At 45.2% G+C, this 19428-nt stretch overlaps 1 protein-coding gene across 1 annotated transcript in view; it reads left to right on the forward strand.

Annotated features, from left to right (window-relative positions):
- The window catches only part of LOC124020436 (voltage-dependent T-type calcium channel subunit alpha-1H-like), a 177543-nt gene that overhangs the window by 49021 nt on the left and 109094 nt on the right, over positions 1-19428 (forward strand). The window contains 2 exon segments of the mRNA XM_046335675.1: positions 9432-9529; positions 10617-10776. Of these exon segments, the coding sequence (XP_046191631.1) occupies positions 9432-9529; positions 10617-10776 (258 nt within the window).

The following is a 19428-nucleotide window of genomic DNA, read 5'->3' on the forward strand; positions in this document are numbered from 1 at the left end:
AAACCTAGTCCTGGACTAAACCTAGTCCTGAACTAAACCTAGTCCTGGACTAAACCTAGTGCTGAACTAAACCTAGTCCTGAACTAAACCTAGTCCTGAACTAAACCTAGTCCTGAACTAAACCTAGTCCTGCTGAACTAAACCTAGTGCTGAACTAAACCTAGTCCTGCTGAACTAAACCTAGTCCTGAACTAAACCTAGTCCTGAGCTAAACCTAGTGCTGAACTAAACCTAGTCCTGCTGAACTAAACCTAGTGCTGAACTAAACCTAGTCCTGAACTAAACCTAGTCCTGCTGAACTAAACCTAGTCCTGAACTAAACCTAGTGCTGAACTAAACCTAGTCCTGCTGAACTAAACCTAGTGCTGAACTAAACCTAGTGCTGAACTAAACCTAGTCCTGAACTAAACCTAGTCCTGCTGAACTAAACCTAGTGCTGAACTAAACCTAGTCCTGAACTAAACCTAGTGCTGAACTAAACCTAGTCCTGGACTAAACCTAGTGCTGAACTAAACCTAGTCCTGAACTAAACCTAGTCCTGACTAAACCTAGTGCTGCTGAACTAAACCTAGTCCTGGACTAAACCTAGTGCTGAACTAAACCTAGTCCTGAACTAAACCTAGTCCTGGACTAAACCTAGTCCTGAACTAAACCTAGTGCTGAACTAAACCTAGTCCTGGACTAAACCTAGTCCTGAACTAAACCTAGTCCTGGACTAAACCTAGTCCTGAACTAAACCTAGTGTTGAACTAAACCTAGTCCTGCTGAACTAAACCTAGTCCTGAACTAAACCTAGTCCTGCTGAACTAAACCTAGTCCTGGACTAAACCTAGTCCTGAACTAAACCTAGTCCTGAACTAAACCTAGTGCTGAACTAAACCTAGTCCTGAACTAAACCTAGTCCTGCTGAACTAAACCTAGTGCTGAACTAAACCTAGTCCTGCTGAACTAAACCTAGTCCTGAACTAAACCTAGTCCTGAGCTAAACCTAGTGCTGAACTAAACCTAGTCCTGCTGAACTAAACCTAGTGCTGAACTAAACCTAGTCCTGAACTAAACCTAGTCCTGCTGAACTAAACCTAGTCCTGAACTAAACCTAGTGCTGAACTAAACCTAGTCCTGCTGAACTAAACCTAGTGCTGAACTAAACCTAGTGCTGAACTAAACCTAGTCCTGAACTAAACCTAGTCCTGCTGAACTAAACCTAGTGCTGAACTAAACCTAGTCCTGAACTAAACCTAGTGCTGAACTAAACCTAGTCCTGGACTAAACCTAGTGCTGAACTAAACCTAGTCCTGAACTAAACCTAGTCCTGGACTAAACCTAGTGCTGCTGAACTAAACCTAGTCCTGGACTAAACCTAGTGCTGAACTAAACCTAGTCCTGAACTAAACCTAGTCCTGGACTAAACCTAGTCCTGAACTAAACCTAGTGCTGAACTAAACCTAGTCCTGGACTAAACCTAGTCCTGAACTAAACCTAGTCCTGGACTAAACCTAGTCCTGAACTAAACCTAGTGTTGAACTAAACCTAGTCCTGCTGAACTAAACCTAGTCCTGAACTAAACCTAGTCCTGCTGAACTAAACCTAGTCCTGGACTAAACCTAGTCCTGAACTAAACCTAGTCCTGAACTAAACCTAGTGCTGAACTAAACCTAGTCCTGAACTAAACCTAGTCCTGAACTAAACCTAGTCCTGGACTAAACCTAGTCCTGGACTAAACCTAGTCCTGGACTAAACCTAGTCCTGGACTAAACCTAGTCCTGCTGAACTAAACCTAGTCCTGAACTAAACCTAGTCCTGCTGAACTAAACCTAGTCCTGGACTAAACCTAGTCCTGAACTAAACCTAGTCCTGAACTAAACCTAGTGCTGAACTAAACCTAGTCCTGAACTAAACCTAGTCCTGAACTAAACCTAGTCCTGAACTAAACCTAGTCCTGGACTAAACCTAGTCCTGGACTAAACCTAGTCCTGAACTAAACCTAGTCCTGGACTAAACCTAGTGCTGCTGAACTAAACCTAGTCCTGGACTAAACCTAGTGCTGAACTAAACCTAGTCCTGAACTAAACCTAGTCCTGGACTAAACCTAGTCCTGAACTAAACCTAGTGCTGAACTAAACCTAGTCCTGGACTAAACCTAGTCCTGAACTAAACCTAGTCCTGGACTAAACCTAGTCCTGAACTAAACCTAGTGTTGAACTAAACCTAGTCCTGCTGAACTAAACCTAGTCCTGAACTAAACCTAGTCCTGCTGAACTAAACCTAGTCCTGGACTAAACCTAGTCCTGAACTAAACCTAGTCCTGAACTAAACCTAGTGCTGAACTAAACCTAGTCCTGAACTAAACCTAGTCCTGAACTAAACCTAGTCCTGGACTAAACCTAGTCCTGGACTAAACCTAGTCCTGGACTAAACCTAGTCCTGCTGAACTAAACCTAGTCCTGAACTAAACCTAGTCCTGAACTAAACCTACTGCTGAACTAAACCTAGTCCTGGACTAAACCACACACACACACACTGGTCTAAACCTAGTCCTGAACTAAACCTAGTGCTGAACTAAACCTAGTCCTGCTGAACTAAACCTAGTGCTGAACTAAACCTAGTGTTGAACTAAACCTAGTCCTGAACTAAACCTAGTGCTGAAGTAAACCTAGTCCTGAACTAAACCTAGTCCTGGACTAAACCTAGTCCTGGACTAAACCTAGTCCTGAACTAAACCTAGTCCTGAACTAAACCTAGTCCTGAACTAAACCTAGTCCTGAACTAAACCTAGTCCTGAACTAAACCTAGTCCTGAACTAAACCTAGTCCTGAACTAAACCTAGTCCTGGACTAAACCTAGTCCTGAACTAAACCTAGTCCTGAACTAAACCTAGTCCTGGACTAAACCTAGTCCTGGACTAAACCTAGTCCTGCTGAACTAAACCTAGTGCTGCTGAACTAAACCTAGTCCTGGACTAAACCTAGTCCTGCTGAACTAAACCTAGTGCTGCTGAACTAAACCTAGTCCTGCTGAACTAAACCTAGTGCTGAACTAAACCTAGTCCTGAACTAAACCTAGTCCTGAACTAAACCTAGTCCTGGACTAAACCTAGTCCTGGACTAAACCTAGTCCTGCTGAACTAAACCTAGTGCTGCTGAACTAAACCTAGTCCTGCTGAACTAAACCTAGTCCTGCTGAACTAAACCTAGTCCTGAACTAAACCTAGTGCTGAACTAAACCTAGTCCTGAACTAAACCTAGTGCTGAACTAAACCTAGTCCTGAACTAAACCTAGTCCTGAACTAAACCTAGTGCTGAACTAAACCTAGTCCTGGACTAAACCTAGTGCTGAACTAAACCTAGTGCTGAACTAAACCTAGTCCTGAACTAAACCTAGTCCTGAGCTAAACCTAGTCCTGCTGAACTAAACCTAGTCCTGAACTAAACCTAGTCCTGAACTAAACCTAGTCCTGAGCTAAACCTAGTCCTGAACTAAACCTAGTCCTGAGCTAAACCTAGTCCTGAACTAAACCTAGTCCTGAACTAAACCTAGTGCTGAACTAAACCTAGTGCTGAACTAAACCTAGTCCTGCTGAACTAAACCTAGTCCTGCTGAACTAAACCTAGTCCTGAACTAAACCTAGTCCTGAACTAAACCTAGTCCTGAACTAAACCTAGTGCTGCTGAACTAAACCTAGTCCTGAACTAAACCTAGTGCTGAACTAAACCTAGTCCTGAACTAAACCTAGTGCTGCTGAACTAAACCTAGTCCTGCTGAACTAAACCTAGTCCTGGACTAAACCTAGTCCTGCTGAACTAAACCTAGTGCTGAACTAAACCTAGTCCTGGACTAAACCTAGTGCTGAACTAAACCTAGTGCTGAACTAAACCTAGTCCTGAACTAAACCTAGTCCTGAACTAAACCTAGTCCTGGACTAAACCTAGTCCTGCTGAACTAAACCTAGTCCTGAACTAAACCTAGTCCTGAACTAAACCTAGTCCTGAACTAAACCTAGTCCTGGACTAAACCTAGTCCTGCTGAACTAAACCTAGTCCTGAACTAAACCTAGTCCTGAACTAAACCTAGTCCTGCTGAACTAAACCTAGTCCTGAACTAAACCTAGTCCTGAGCTAAACCTAGTCCTGAACTAAACCTAGTGCTGAACTAAACCTAGTCCTGAACTAAACCTAGTCCTGAACTAAACCTAGTGCTGAACTAAACCTAGTCCTGCTGAACTAAACCTAGTCCTGAACTAAACCTAGTCCTGAGCTAAACCTAGTCCTGAACTAAACCTAGTGCTGAACTAAACCTAGTCCTGAACTAAACCTAGTGCTGAACTAAACCTAGTCCTGGACTAAACCTAGTCCTGAACTAAACCTAGTCCTGAACTAAACCTAGTGCTGAACTAAACCTAGTCCTGAACTAAACCTAGTCCTGAGCTAAACCTAGTCCTGGACTAAACCTAGTCCTGAACTAAACCTAGTCCTGGACTAAACCTAGTGCTGAACTAAACCTAGTCCTGAACTAAACCTAGTCCTGAACTAAACCTAGTCCTGAACTAAACCTAGTCCTGCTGAACTAAACCTAGTGCTGAACTAAACCTAGTCCTGCTGAACTAAACCTAGTCCTGAACTAAACCTAGTCCTGAGCTAAACCTAGTGCTGAACTAAACCTAGTCCTGCTGAACTAAACCTAGTGCTGAACTAAACCTAGTCCTGAACTAAACCTAGTCCTGCTGAACTAAACCTAGTCCTGAACTAAACCTAGTGCTGAACTAAACCTAGTCCTGCTGAACTAAACCTAGTGCTGAACTAAACCTAGTGCTGAACTAAACCTAGTCCTGAACTAAACCTAGTCCTGCTGAACTAAACCTAGTGCTGAACTAAACCTAGTCCTGAACTAAACCTAGTGCTGAACTAAACCTAGTCCTGGACTAAACCTAGTGCTGAACTAAACCTAGTCCTGAACTAAACCTAGTCCTGGACTAAACCTAGTGCTGCTGAACTAAACCTAGTCCTGGACTAAACCTAGTGCTGAACTAAACCTAGTCCTGAACTAAACCTAGTCCTGGACTAAACCTAGTCCTGGACTAAACCTAGTGCTGAACTAAACCTAGTCCTGAACTAAACCTAGTCCTGGACTAAACCTAGTCCTGGACTAAACCTAGTCCTGAACTAAACCTAGTGCTGAACTAAACCTAGTCCTGAACTACACCTAGTCCTGAACTAAACCTAGTCCTGCTGAACTAAACCTAGTCCTGCTGAACTAAACCTAGTCCTGAACTAAACCTAGTCCTGAACTAAACCTAGTCCTGAACTAAACCTAGTGCTGAACTAAACCTAGTCCTGGACTAAACCTAGTGCTGAACTAAACCTAGTCCTGAACTAAACCTAGTCCTGAACTAAACCTAGTGCTGAACTAAACCTAGTGCTGAACTAAACCTAGTCCTGGACTAAACCTAGTGCTGAACTAAACCTAGTCCTGCTGAACTAAACCTAGTGCTGAACTAAACCTAGTCCTGAACTAAACCTAGTCCTGGACTAAACCTAGTCCTGCTGAACTAAACCTAGTCCTGAACTAAACCTAGTCCTGGACTAAACCTAGTGCTGGACTAAACCTAGTCCTGAACTAAACCTAGTCCTGGACTAAACCTAGTCCTGCTGAACTAAACCTAGTCCTGAACTAAACCTAGTCCTGGACTAAACCTAGTCCTGAACTAAACCTAGTGCTGAACTAAACCTAGTGCTGAACTAAACCTAGTGCTGAACTACACCTAGTGCTGAACTAAACCTAGTGCTGAACTAAACCTAGTCCTGGACTAAACCTAGTCCTGAACTAAACCTAGTGCTGAACTAAACCTAGTCCTGAACTAAACCTAGTGCTGAACTAAACCTAGTCCTGGACTAAACCTAGTCCTGAACTAAACCTAGTCCTGGACTAAACCTAGTCCTGGACTAAACCTAGTCCTGAACTAAACCTAGTCCTGAACTAAACCTAGTCCTGAACTAAACCTAGTCCTGAACTAAACCTAGTGCTGAACTAAACCTAGTCCTGAACTAAACCTAGTGCTGAACTACACCTAGTGCTGAACTAAACCTAGTGCTGAACTAAACCTAGTCCTGGACTAAACCTAGTCCTGAACTAAACCTAGTGCTGAACTAAACCTAGTCCTGAACTAAACCTAGTGCTGAACTAAACCTAGTCCTGGACTAAACCTAGTCCTGAACTAAACCTAGTCCTGGACTAAACCTAGTCCTGGACTAAACCTAGTCCTGAACTAAACCTAGTCCTGAACTAAACCTAGTCCTGAACTAAACCTAGTCCTGAACTAAACCTAGTCCTGGACTAAACCTAGTCCTGCTGAACTAAACCTAGTGCTGAACTACACCTAGTCCTGAACTAAACCTAGTGCTGAACTAAACCTAGTGCTGAACTACACCTAGTCCTGAACTAAACCTAGTGCTGAACTAAACCTAGTGCTGAACTACACCTAGTGCTGAACTAAACCTAGTCCTGCTGAACTAAACCTAGTCCTGAACTAAACCTAGTGCTGAACTAAACCTAGTCCTGAACTAAACCTAGTCCTGAACTAAACCTAGTGCTGAACTAAACCTAGTGCTGAACTAAACCTAGTGCTGAACTAAACCTAGTGCTGGACTAAACCTAGTCCTGCTGAACTAAACCTAGTCCTGAACTAAACCTAGTCCTGAACTAAACCTAGTGCTGAACTAAACCTAGTGCTGAACTAAACCTAGTCCTGGACTAAACCTAGTCCTGGACTAAACCTAGTCCTGAACTAAACCTAGTGCTGAACTAAACCTAGTGCTGAACTAAACCTAGTCCTGGACTAAACCTAGTCCTGGACTAAACCTAGTGCTGAACTAAACCTAGTCCTGAACTAAACCTAGTGCTGAACTAAACCTAGTGCTGAACTAAACCTAGTCCTGGACTAAACCTAGTCCTGGACTAAACCTAGTGCTGAACTAAACCTAGTCCTGAACTAAACCTAGTCCTGGACTAAACCTAGTCCTGAACTAAACCTAGTCCTGAACTAAACCTAGTCCTGCTGAACTAAACCTAGTGCTGAACTAAACCTAGTCCTGGACTAAACCTAGTCCTGGACTAAACCTAGTCCTGAACTAAACCCTGTGCTGGACTAAACCTAGTCCTGGACTAAACCTAGTGCTGAACTAAACCTAGTCCTGCTGAACTAAACCTAGTCCTGAACTAAACCTAGTCCTGGACTAAACCTAGTGCTGAACTAAACCTAGTCCTGCTGAACTAAACCTAGTGCTGGACTAAACCTAGTCCTGAACTAAAAGGCTTGTGTTTCCTAGATGCAGATTAAACCTAGTCCTGAACTAAAAGGCTTGTGTTTCCTAGATGCAGATTAAACCTAGTCCTGAACTAAAAGGCTTGTGTTTCCTAGATGCAGATTAAACCTAGTCCTGGACTAAACCTAGTCCTGAACTAAACCTAGTGCTGAACTAAACCTAGTGCTGAACTACACCTAGTGCTGAACTAAACCTAGTCCTGCTGAACTAAACCTAGTCCTGAACTAAACCTAGTCCTGAACTAAACCTAGTCCTGGACTAAACCTAGTCCTGAACTAAACCTAGTCCTGGACTAAACCTAGTCCTGAACTAAACCTAGTCCTGGACTAAACCTAGTCCTGAACTAAACCTAGTCCTGAACTAAACCTAGTCCTGAACTAAACCTAGTCCTGGACTAAACCTAGTCCTGAACTAAACCTAGTCCTGAACTACACCTAGTGCTGAACTAAACCTAGTGCTGAACTAAACCTAGTCCTGAACTAAACCTAGTCCTGGACTAAACCTAGTCCTGCTGAACTAAACCTAGTCCTGAACTAAACCTAGTGCTGAACTAAACCTAGTCCTGAACTAAACCTAGTGCTGAACTAAACCTAGTCCTGGACTAAACCTAGTCCTGAACTAAACCTAGTCCTGGACTAAACCTAGTCCTGAACTAAACCTAGTCCTGGACTAAACCTAGTGCTGAACTAAACCTAGTCCTGGACTAAACCTAGTGCTGAACTAAACCTAGTCCTGAACTAAACCTAGTGCTGAACTAAACCTAGTCCTGGACTAAACCTAGTGCTGAACTAAACCTAGTCCTGAACTAAACCTAGTCCTGAACTAAACCTAGTCCTGAACTAAACCTAGTCCTGAACTAAACCTAGTCCTGCTGAACTAAACCTAGTGCTGAACTACACCTAGTGCTGAACTAAACCTAGTCCTGGACTAAACCTAGTCCTGAACTAAACCTAGTCCTGAACTAAACCTAGTCCTGCTGAACTAAACCTAGTCCTGAACTAAACCTAGTGCTGAACTAAACCTAGTCCTGAACTAAACCTAGTCCTGGACTAAACCTAGTCCTGCTGAACTAAACCTAGTCCTGAACTAAACCTAGTGCTGAACTAAACCTAGTCCTGAACTAAACCTAGTGCTGAACTAAACCTAGTGCTGAACTAAACCTAGTCCTGGACTAAACCTAGTCCTGAACTAAACCTAGTGCTGAACTAAACCTAGTCCTGCTGAACTAAACCTAGTCCTGAACTAAACCTAGTCCTGAACTAAACCTAGTGCTGAACTAAACCTAGTCCTGCTGAACTAAACCTAGTCCTGAACTAAACCTAGTCCTGGACTAAACCTAGTGCTGAACTAAACCTAGTGCTGAACTAAACCTAGTCCTGGACTAAACCTAGTCCTGCTGAACTAAACCTAGTGCTGGACTAAACCTAGTCCTGAACTAAAAGGCTTGTGTTTCCTAGATGCAGATTAAACCTAGTCCTGAACTAAAAGGCTTGTGTTTCCTAGATGCAGATTAAACCTAGTCCTGAACTAAAAGGCTTGTGTTTCCTAGATGCAGATTAAACCTAGTCCTGAACTAAACCTAGTCCTGAACTAAACCTAGTCCTGCTGAACTAAAAGGCTTGTGTTTCCTAGATGCAGATTAAACCTAGTCCTGAACTAAAAGGCTTGTGTTTCCTAGATGCAGATTAAACCTAGTCCTGGACTAAACCTAGTCCTGAACTAAACCTAGTCCTGGACTAAACCACACACACACACACACTGGTCTAAACCTAGTGCTGAACTAAACCTAGTGCTGAACTAAACCTAGTGCTGAACTAAACCTAGTCCTGGACTAAACCTAGTGCTGAACTAAACCTAGTGCTGAACTAAACCTAGTGCTGAACTAAACCTAGTGCTGAACTAAACCTAGTCCTGGACTAAACCTAGTGCTGAACTAAACCTAGTCCTGAACTAAAAGGCTTGGGTTTCCTATACGCAGATTAGTCCTGGAATAAAAATATATTTGAGAATAGCCTTAATCTGTGTCTGGGGAAACCTTCCCTTAGTGAGTGGAGGTTAATTGACAGGGTTCAGAGGTCAGGGTTAAACTGAGTTTCCTTTCTCTCTCCTCAGGATGTTGGAGTACTCTCTAGACGGACACAACGTCAGCCTATCAGCCATCAGGACTGTCAGGGTGCTCCGCCCACTACGAGCCATCAACAGAGTACCCAGTGAGCACCTCTCTGTCTGTCTGTTGTACACAGTATGCACTCAATAGTATGTAGTATGATGAGTACCCAGTATGTACTCAATAGTATGATGAGTACCCAGTATGTACTCAATAGTATGATGAGTACCCAGTATGTCCTCAATAGTATGTAGTATGATGAGTACCCAGTATGTACTCAATAGTGTGTAGTATGATGAGTACACAGTATGTCCTCAATACTGTCTAGTATGATGAGTACCCAGTATGTCCTCAATAGTATGTAGTATGATGAGTACCCAGTATGTACTCAATACTGTCTAGTATGATGAGTACACAGTATGTCCTCATACTGTCTAGTATGATGAGTACCCAGTATGTCCTCAATAGTATGTGTATGATGAGTACCCAGTATGTCCTCAATACTGTCTAGTATGATGAGTACCCAGTATGTACTCAATAGTATGATGAGTACCCAGTATGTCCTCAATAGTGTGTGGTATGATGAGTACCCAGTATGTCCTCAATAGTGTGTAGTATGATGAGTACCCAGTATGTACTCAATAGTATGATGAGTACCCAGTATGTACTCAATAGTATGTAGTATGATGAGTACCCAGTATGTACTCAATAGTATGTAGTATGATGAGTACCCAGTATGTCCTCAATAGTATGATGAGTACCCAGTATGTACTCAATAGTATGTAGTATGATGAGTACCCAGTATGTACTCAATAGTGTGTAGTATAATGAGTACCCAGTATGTACTCAATAGTATGTAGTATGATGAGTACCCAGTATGTACTCAATAGTATGTAGTATGATGAGTACCCAGTATGTACTCAATAGTGTGTAGCATATAATGAGTACCCAGTATGTCCTCAATAGTGTGTAGCATGATCATACTCTCTCTCTCTCTCTCTCTCTCTCTCTCTCTCTCTCTCTCTCTCTCTCTCTCTCTCTCTCTCTCTCTCTCTCTCTCTCTGTCTCTCTCTCTGTCTCTCTCTCTGTCTCTCTCTCTCTCTCTCTCTCTCTCTCTCTCTCTCTCTCTCTCTCTCTCTCTCTCTCCCATAATGCATCTCTCAGTGATGTGTGTGTGTTTCTGTGTGTAGGTATGCGTATCCTGGTGACTCTGCTCCTAGACACTCTCCCCATGCTGGGGAACGTTCTGGCACTCTGTTTCTTCGTCTTCTTCATCTTCGGCATCGTGGGCGTGCAGCTGTGGGCGGGGCTACTGAGGAACAGGTGCTTCATGGGAGAAGACTTCACAACGTAAGAATATTGTACCCTAACACACTGACACACACACACACACAACCTGACACACACACACACACACACACACACACACACACACACACACACACACACACACACACACACACACACACACACACACACACACACACACACACACACACACACACACACACACACACACACACACACACACACACACACAACCTAACAACACAGACAATCAACACGTCTGGTGAACAGGTCATGGTTCCATGGGGGGGGGAGACAGAGAGAGAGAGGGAGAGGTAGATCAGGCCAGGTAGATCCTAGGGCTCAGGTCCTCTGAGACAGAGATGGGAGAATTGAGCACACGCAGGCAGGAAAATTACACCAATCAACACGTCTGAAGAACAGGTCAGGTTCCATGGGGGGGGGGGGGGGGGAGACAGTGAGAGAGAGAGGGAGAGGTAGATCCTAGGGCTCAGGTGCTCTGAGACAGAGATGGGAGAATTAAGCAGGCAGGAGAATTACACCTGATAGGACAGACTGTCTCCACGGCTCATAGACTATTGCAGCTACTACAGGTACTGGAGGCCTGAGACAGAGGGGATCGGGGGACACTGGCCCCAGACAGGGCCAACCAGGATATAACCCCACCCACTTTGCCCAAGCACAGCCCCTCACCACCAAAGAGAAATCAACAAGGCAGTAACTACCCTGAGACAAGGCCGAGTACAGCCCACGGAGATCTCCTCCACCGCACAAGCCCCCTGAGGACAGGAAGGATGGAAGGGCACGCCAGTGACTCAGCCCCCGTAATAGGGACAGAGAATCCCAGTGGGAGAGAGGGGAACTGGCCAGGCAGAGACAGCCGTTAACCTTCGCACCCCCTGGGCCAGACGACACTCAATCATAAGGATGAGAGGATGCTTCAGTAAAGACTTCAAGGTTGAGACCGAGTCTGCGTCTCTCAGGCAGACCGTTCCATAAAAACGGAGCTCTATAGGAGAAAGCCCTGCCTCCAGCTGTTTGCTTAGAAATTCTAGGGACAATTAGGAGGCCTGCGTCTTGTGACCGTAGCGTACGTGTAGGTATGTACGGCAGGACCAAATCAGAGAGATGGGTAGAAGCAAGCCCATGTAATGCTTTGTAGGTTAGCAGTAAAACCTTGAAATCAGCCCTTGCCTTAACAGGAAGCCAGTGTAGGGAGGCTAGCAGTAATAGTAATAGTAATATGATCAAATTAACAATCTAATCAAGATCCTAGCAGCCGTGTTTAGCACTAACTAAAGTTTATTTATCCGGGTAGCCCGGAAAGTAGATCATTGCGATGACCAAAATGTTGAATATTTTCTGACTTCCAGGTCCGAATTCAGGGAAAGAGGAACGCTGTACAGACTTAATAACTAGAACCTTTAAAAGACGAAAACACCTCCACCTTTGCAGGAGGGGATACGGTCACGATGATACACTACTATATAGCCAAATGACATTTACTCCTGAGGTGCTGACCTGTTACGGTCACTATGGAAAGACAACTGACATTTACTCCTGAGGTGCTGACCTGAGGACTGGCCACCCCTCATAGCCTGGTTCCTCTCTAGGTTTCTAATCTCCACCCGGCACAGCCAGAAGAGGCCTTTCTAGGGAGATTTTACTAGCCACCCCACATAGCCTGGTTCCTTTCTAGGTTTCTTCCTAGGTTTTGCACTTTCTAGGGAGTTTTTCCTAGCCACCGTGCTTCTACACCTGCATTGCTTGCTGTTTGGGGTTTTAGGCTGGGTTTCTGTACAGCACTTTGAGATATCAGCTGATGTACGAAGGGCTATATAAATACATTGGAGGAGAGGCCTCATTTAAAACGGTAAATTCATCAGGTTTAAGCCATGTTTCAGTCAGGCCAAACACATCAAGATTATGATCAGTGAATAGTTCATTGACTATAACTGCCTTGGAAGTGAGGGATCTAACATTAAGTAGCCCTGTTTTGAGATGTGAGGTATCATGATCTCTTTCAATAATCTAGTGAGATTTCTAAGGCGAACACTACCGCGTTTAGTTTTGCCTGCCCTACATCGAGGCACAGACACGGGTCTCAATGGGGATAGCTGACTACACTGACTGTGCTAGTGGCAGACTCCACTAAGCTGGCAGGCTGGCAGGCTGGCAAACAGCCTGCTGCCTGGCCTGCACCCTGTCTCATTGTGGAGCTAGGGGAGTTAGAGCCCTGTCTATGTTGGTAGATAAGATGAGAGCACCCCTCCAGCTCGGATGGAGTCCGTCACTCGTCAGCAGGTCAGGCTTGGTCCTGTTTGTGGGCGAGTCCCAGAAAGAGGGCCAATTATCTACAAATTCTATCTTTTGGGAGGGGCAGAAACCAGTTTTCAACCAGCGATTGAGTTGTGAGACTCTGCTGTAGAGCTCATCACTCCCCCTAACAGGGAGGGGGCCATGAGACTCTGCTGTAGTGCTCATCACTCCCCCTAACAGGGAGGGGGCCAGAGACTAGATAGGTAGACTAAAGACAGACTAGAGGTTCAGGAGAGTAGACTAGAGACAGACTAGAGGTTCAGGAGGGTAGACTAGAGACAGACTAGAGGTTCAGGAGGATAGACTAAAGACAGACTAGAGGTTCAGGAGGGTAGACTAAAGACAGACTAGAGGTTCAGGAGGGTAGACTAAAGACAGACTAGAGGTTCAGGAGGGTAGACTAGAGACAGACTAGAGGTTGAGGAGGGTAGACTAAATACAGACTAGAGGTTCAGGAGGATAGACTAGAGACATTAGACTAGAGGTTCAGGAGGGTAGACTAGAGACAGACTAAAGGTTCAGGAGGGTAGACTAGAGACAGACTAGAGGTTCAGGAGGGTAGACTAGAGACATTAGACTAGAGGTTCAGGAGGGTAGACTAGAGACAGACTAGAGGTTCAGGAGGGTAGACTAGAGACATTAGACTAGAGGTTCAGGAGGGTAGACTAAAGACAGACTAGAGGTTCAGGAGGGTAGACTAAAGACATTAGACTAGATGTTCAGGAGGGTAGACTAGAGAAAGACTAGAGGTTCAGGAGGGTAGACTAAAGACATTAGACTAGAGGTTCAGGAGGGTAGACTAGAGACATACTAGAGGTTCAGGAGGGTAGACTAGAGACAGACTAGAGGTTCAGGAGGGTAGACTAGAGACATTAGACTAGAGGTTCAGGAGGGTAGACTAAAGACAGAGTAGAGGTTCAGGAGGGTAGACTAGAGACATACTAGAGGTTCAGGAGGGTAGACTAGAGACATTAGACTAGAGGTTCAGGAGGGTAGACTAGAGACATTAGACTAGAGGTTCAGGAGGGTAGACTAAATACAGACTAGAGGTTCAGGAGGATAGACTAGAGACATTAGACTAGAGGTTCAGGAGGGTAGACTAGAGACAGACTAAAGGTTCAGGAGGGTAGACTAGAGACAGACTAGAGGTTCAGGAGGGTAGACTAGAGACATTAGACTAGAGGTTCAGGAGGGTAGACTAGAGACAGACTAGAGGTTCAGGAGGGTAGACTAGAGACATTAGACTAGAGGTTCAGGAGGGTAGACTAGAGACAGACTAAAGGTTCAGGAGGATAGACTAAAGACAGACTAGAGGTTGAGGAGGGTAGACTAGAGACATTAGACTAGAGGTTCAGGAGGGTAGACTAAAGACAGACTAGAGGTTCAGGAGGGTAGACTAAAGACATTAGACTAGATGTTCAGGAGGGTAGACTAGAGACAGACTAGAGGTTCAGGAGGGTAGACTAAAGACATTAGACTAGAGGTTCAGGAGGGTAGACTAGAGACATACTAGAGGTTCAGGAGGGTAGACTAGAGACAGACTAGAGGTTCAGGAGGGTAGACTAGAGACATTAGACTAGAGGTTCAGGAGGGTAGACTAAAGACAGAGTAGAGGTTCAGGAGGGTAGACTAGAGACATACTAGAGGTTCAGGAGGGTAGACTAGAGACATTAGACTAGAGGTTCAGGAGGGTAGACTAGAGACATTAGACTAGAGGTTCAGGAGGGTAGACTAAAGACAGACTAGAGGTTCAGGAGGGTAGACTAGAGACAGACTAGAGGTTCAGGAGGGTAGACTAGAGACATTAGACTAGAGGTTCAGGAGGGTAGACTAGAGACAGACTAAAGGTTCAGGAGGATAGACTAAAGACAGACTAGAGGTTGAGGAGGGTAGACTAGAGACATTAGACTAGAGGTTCAGGAGGGTAGACTAAAGACAGACTAGAGGTTCAGGAGGGTAGACTAAAGACATTAGACTAGATGTTCAGGAGGGTAGACTAGAGACAGACTAGAGGTTCAGGAGGGTAGACTAAAGACATTAGACTAGAGGTTCAGGAGGGTAGACTAGAGACATACTAGAGGTTCAGGAGGGTAGACTAGAGACAGACTAGAGGTTCAGGAGGGTAGACTAGAGACATTAGACTAGAGGTTCAGGAGGGTAGACTAAAGACAGAGTAGAGGTTCAGGAGGGTAGACTAGAGACATACTAGAGGTTCAGGAGGGTAGACTAGAGACAGACTAGAGGTTCAGGAGGGTAGACTAGAGACATTAGACTAGAGGTTCAGGAGGGTAGACTAGAGACAGACTAGAGGTTCAGGAGGGTAGACTACAGACATTAGACTAGAGGTTCAGGAGGGTAGACTAGAGATAGACTAGAGGTTCAGGAGGGTAGACTAGAGATAGACTAGAGGTTGAGGAGGGTAGACTAGAGACAGACTAGAGGTTGAGGAGGGTAGACTAAAGACAGACTAGAGGTTCAGGAGGGTAGACTAAAGACAGACTAGAGGTTCAGGAGGGTAGACTAGAGACAGACTAGAGGTTGAGGAGGGTAGACTAGAGACAGACTAGAGGTTCAGGAGGGTAGACTAAAGACAGACTAGAGGTTCAGGAGGGTAGACTAGAGACAGACTAGAGGTTGAGGAGGGTAGACTAAATACAGACTAGAGGTTCAGGAGGGTAGACTAGAGACAGACTAGAGGTTCAGGAGGGTAGACTAAAGACAGACTAGAGGTTCAGGAGGGTAGACTAGAGACATTAGACTAGAGGTTCAGGAGGGTAGACTAGAGACAGACTAAAGGTTCAGGAGGATAGACTAAAGACAGACTAGAGGTTGAGGAGGGTAGACTAGAGACATTAGACTAGAGGTTCAGGAGGGTAGACTAAAGACAGACTAGAGGTTCAGGAGGGTAGACTAAAGACATTAGACTAGATGTTCAGGAGGGTAGACTAGAGACAGACTAGAGGTTCAGGAGGGTAGACTAAAGACATTAGACTAGAGGTTCAGGAGGGTAGACTAGAGACATACTAGAGGTTCAGGAGGGTAGACTAGAGACAGACTAGAGGTTCAGGAGGGTAGACTAGAGACATTAGACTAGAGGTTCAGGAGGGTAGACTAAAGACAGAGTAGAGGTTCAGGAGGGTAGACTAGAGACATACTAGAGGTTCAGGAGGGTAGACTAGAGACATTAGACTAGAGGTTCAGGAGGGTAGACTAGAGACATTAGACTAGAGGTTCAGGAGGGTAGACTAAAGACAGACTAGAGGTTCAGGAGGGTAGACTAGAGACAGACTAGAGGTTCAGGAGGGTAGACTAGAGACATTAGACTAGAGGTTCAGGAGGGTAGACTAGAGACAGACTAAAGGTTCAGGAGGATAGACTAAAGACAGACTAGAGGTTGAGGAGGGTAGACTAGAGACATTAGACTAGAGGTTCAGGAGGGTAGACTAAAGACAGACTAGAGGTTCAGGAGGGTAGACTAAAGACAGACTAGAGGTTCAGGAGGGTAGACTAAAGACATCAGACTAGATGTTCAGGAGGGTAGACTAGAGACAGACTAGAGGTTCAGGAGGGTAGACTAGAGACATACTAGAGGTTCAGGAGGGTAGACTAGAGACAGACTAGAGGTTCAGGAGGGTAGACTAGAGACATTAGACTAGAGGTTCAGGAGGGTAGACTAAAGACAGACTAGAGGTTCAGGAGGGTAGACTAGAGACATACTAGAGGTTCAGGAGGGTAGACTAGAGACATTAGACTAGAGGTTCAGGAGGGTAGACTAGAGACAGACTAGAGGTTCAGGAGGGTAGACTACAGACATTAGACTAGAGGTTCAGGAGGGTAGACTAGAGATAGACTAGAGGTTCAGGAGGGTAGACTAGAGATAGACTAGAGGTTGAGGAGGGTAGACTAGAGACAGACTAGAGGTTGAGGAGGGTAGACTAAAGACAGACTAGAGGTTCAGGAGGGTAGACTAAAGACAGACTAGAGGTTCAGGAGGGTAGACTAGAGACAGACTAGAGGTTGAGGAGGGTAGACTAGAGACAGACTAGAGGTTCAGGAGGGTAGACTAAAGACAGACTAGAGGTTCAGGAGGGTAGACTAGAGACAGACTAGAGGTTGAGGAGGGTAGACTAAATACAGACTAGAGGTTCAGGAGGGTAGACTAGAGACAGACTAGAGGTTCAGGAGGGTAGACTAAAGACAGACTAGAGGTTCAGGAGGGTAGACTAGAGACATTAGACTAGAGGTTCAGGAGGGTAGACTAGAGACAGACTAAAGGTTCAGGAGGATAGACTAAAGACAGACTAGAGGTTGAGGAGGGTAGACTAGAGACATTAGACTAGAGGTTCAGGAGGGTAGACTAAAGACAGACTAGAGGTTCAGGAGGGTAGACTAAAGACATTAGACTAGATGTTCAGGAGGGTAGACTAGAGACAGACTAGAGGTTCAGGAGGGTAGACTAAAGACATTAGACTAGAGGTTCAGGAGGGTAGACTAGAGACATACTAGAGGTTCAGGAGGGTAGACTAGAGACAGACTAGAGGTTCAGGAGGGTAGACTAGAGACATTAGACTAGAGGTTCAGGAGGGTAGACTAAAGACAGACTAGAGGTTCAGGAGGGTAGACTAGAGACAGACTAGAGGTTCAGGAGGGTAGACTAGAGACATTAGACTAGAGGTTCAGGAGGGTAGACTAGAGACAGACTAGAGGTTCAGGAGGGTAGACTACAGACATTAGACTAGAGGTTCAGGAGGGTAGACTAGAGATAGACTAGAGGTTCAGGAGGCTAGACTAGAGATAGACTAGAGGTTGAGGAGGGTAGACTAGAGACAGACTAGAGCTTGAGGAGGGTAGACTAAAGACAGACTAGAGGTTCAGGAGGGTAGACTAAAGACAGACTAGAGGTTCAGGAGGGTAGACTAGAGACAGACTAGAGGTTGAGGAGGGTAGACTAGAGACAGACTAGAGGTTCAGGAGGGTAGACTAAAGACAGACTAGAGGTTCAGGAGGGTAGACTAGAGACAGACTAGAGGTTGAGGAGGGTAGACTAAATACAGACTAGAGGTTCAGGAGGGTAGACTAGAGACAGACTAGAGGTTCAGGAGGGTAGACTAAAGACAGACTAGAGGTTCAGGAGGGTAGACTAGAGACAGACTAGAGGTTCAGGAGGGTAGACTAAAGACAGACTAGAGGTTCAGGAAGGTAGACTAAAGACAGACTAGAGGTTGAGGAGGGTAGACTAGAGACAGACTAGAGGTTCAGGAAGGTAGACTAAAGACAGACTAGAGGTTCAGGAGGGTAGACTACAGACATTAGACTAGAGGTTCAGGAGGGTAGACTACAGACAGACTAGAGGTTCAGGAGGGTAGACTAGAGACAGACTAGAGGTTCAGGAGGGTAGACTAAAGACAGACTAGAGGTTCAGGAGGGTAGACTAGAGACAGACTAAAGGTTCAGGAGGGTAGACTAGAGACAGACTAGAGGTTCAGGAGGGTAGACTAGAGACAGACTAGAGGTTCAGGAGGGTAGACTAAAGACAGACTAGAGGTTCAGGAGGGTAGACTAAAGACAGACTAGAGGTTCAGGAGGGTAGACTAGAGACAGACTAGAGGTTCAGGAGGGTAGACTAAAGACAGACTAGAGGTTCAGGAGGGTAGACTAAAGACAGACTAGAGGTTCAGGAGGGTAGACTAAAGACAGACTAGAGGTTCAGGAGGGTAGACTAGAGACAGACTAGAGGTTCAGGAGGGTAGACTAGAGACAGACTAGAGGTTCAGGAGGATAGACTAAAGACAGACTAGAGGTTCAGGAGGGTAGACTAGAGACAGACTAGAGGTTCAGGAGGGTAGACTAGAGACAGACTAGAGGTTGAGGAGGGTAGACTAGAGACAGACTAGAGGTTGAGGAGGGTAGACTAGAGACAGACTAGAGGTTCAGGAGGGTAGACTAGAGACAGACTAGAGGTTCAGGAGGGTAGACTAGAGACAGACTAGAGGTTCAGGAGGGTTGACTAAAGACAGACTAGAGGTTCAGGAGGGTAGACTAGAGACATTAGACTAGAGGTTCAGGAGGGTAGACTAGAGACAGACTAGAGGTTCAGGAGGGTAGACTAGAGACAGACTAGAGGTTCAGGAGGGTAGACTAGAGACAGACTAGAGGTTCAGGAGGGTAGACTACAGACAGACTAGAGGTTGAGGAGGGTAGACTACAGACAGACTAGAGGTTGAGGAGGGTAGACTAGAGACATTAGACTAGAGGTTCAGGAGGGTAGACTAGAGACATTAGACTAGAGGTTGAGGAGGATAGACTAGAGACAGACTAGAGGTTCAGGAGGGTAGACTAGAGACATTAGACTAGAGGTTCAGGAGGGTAGACTAG

Source organism: Oncorhynchus gorbuscha, unplaced genomic scaffold (genome assembly GCF_021184085.1).
Source record: "Oncorhynchus gorbuscha isolate QuinsamMale2020 ecotype Even-year unplaced genomic scaffold, OgorEven_v1.0 Un_scaffold_817, whole genome shotgun sequence".
Classification (NCBI taxonomy): Eukaryota; Metazoa; Chordata; class Actinopteri; order Salmoniformes; family Salmonidae; genus Oncorhynchus; species Oncorhynchus gorbuscha.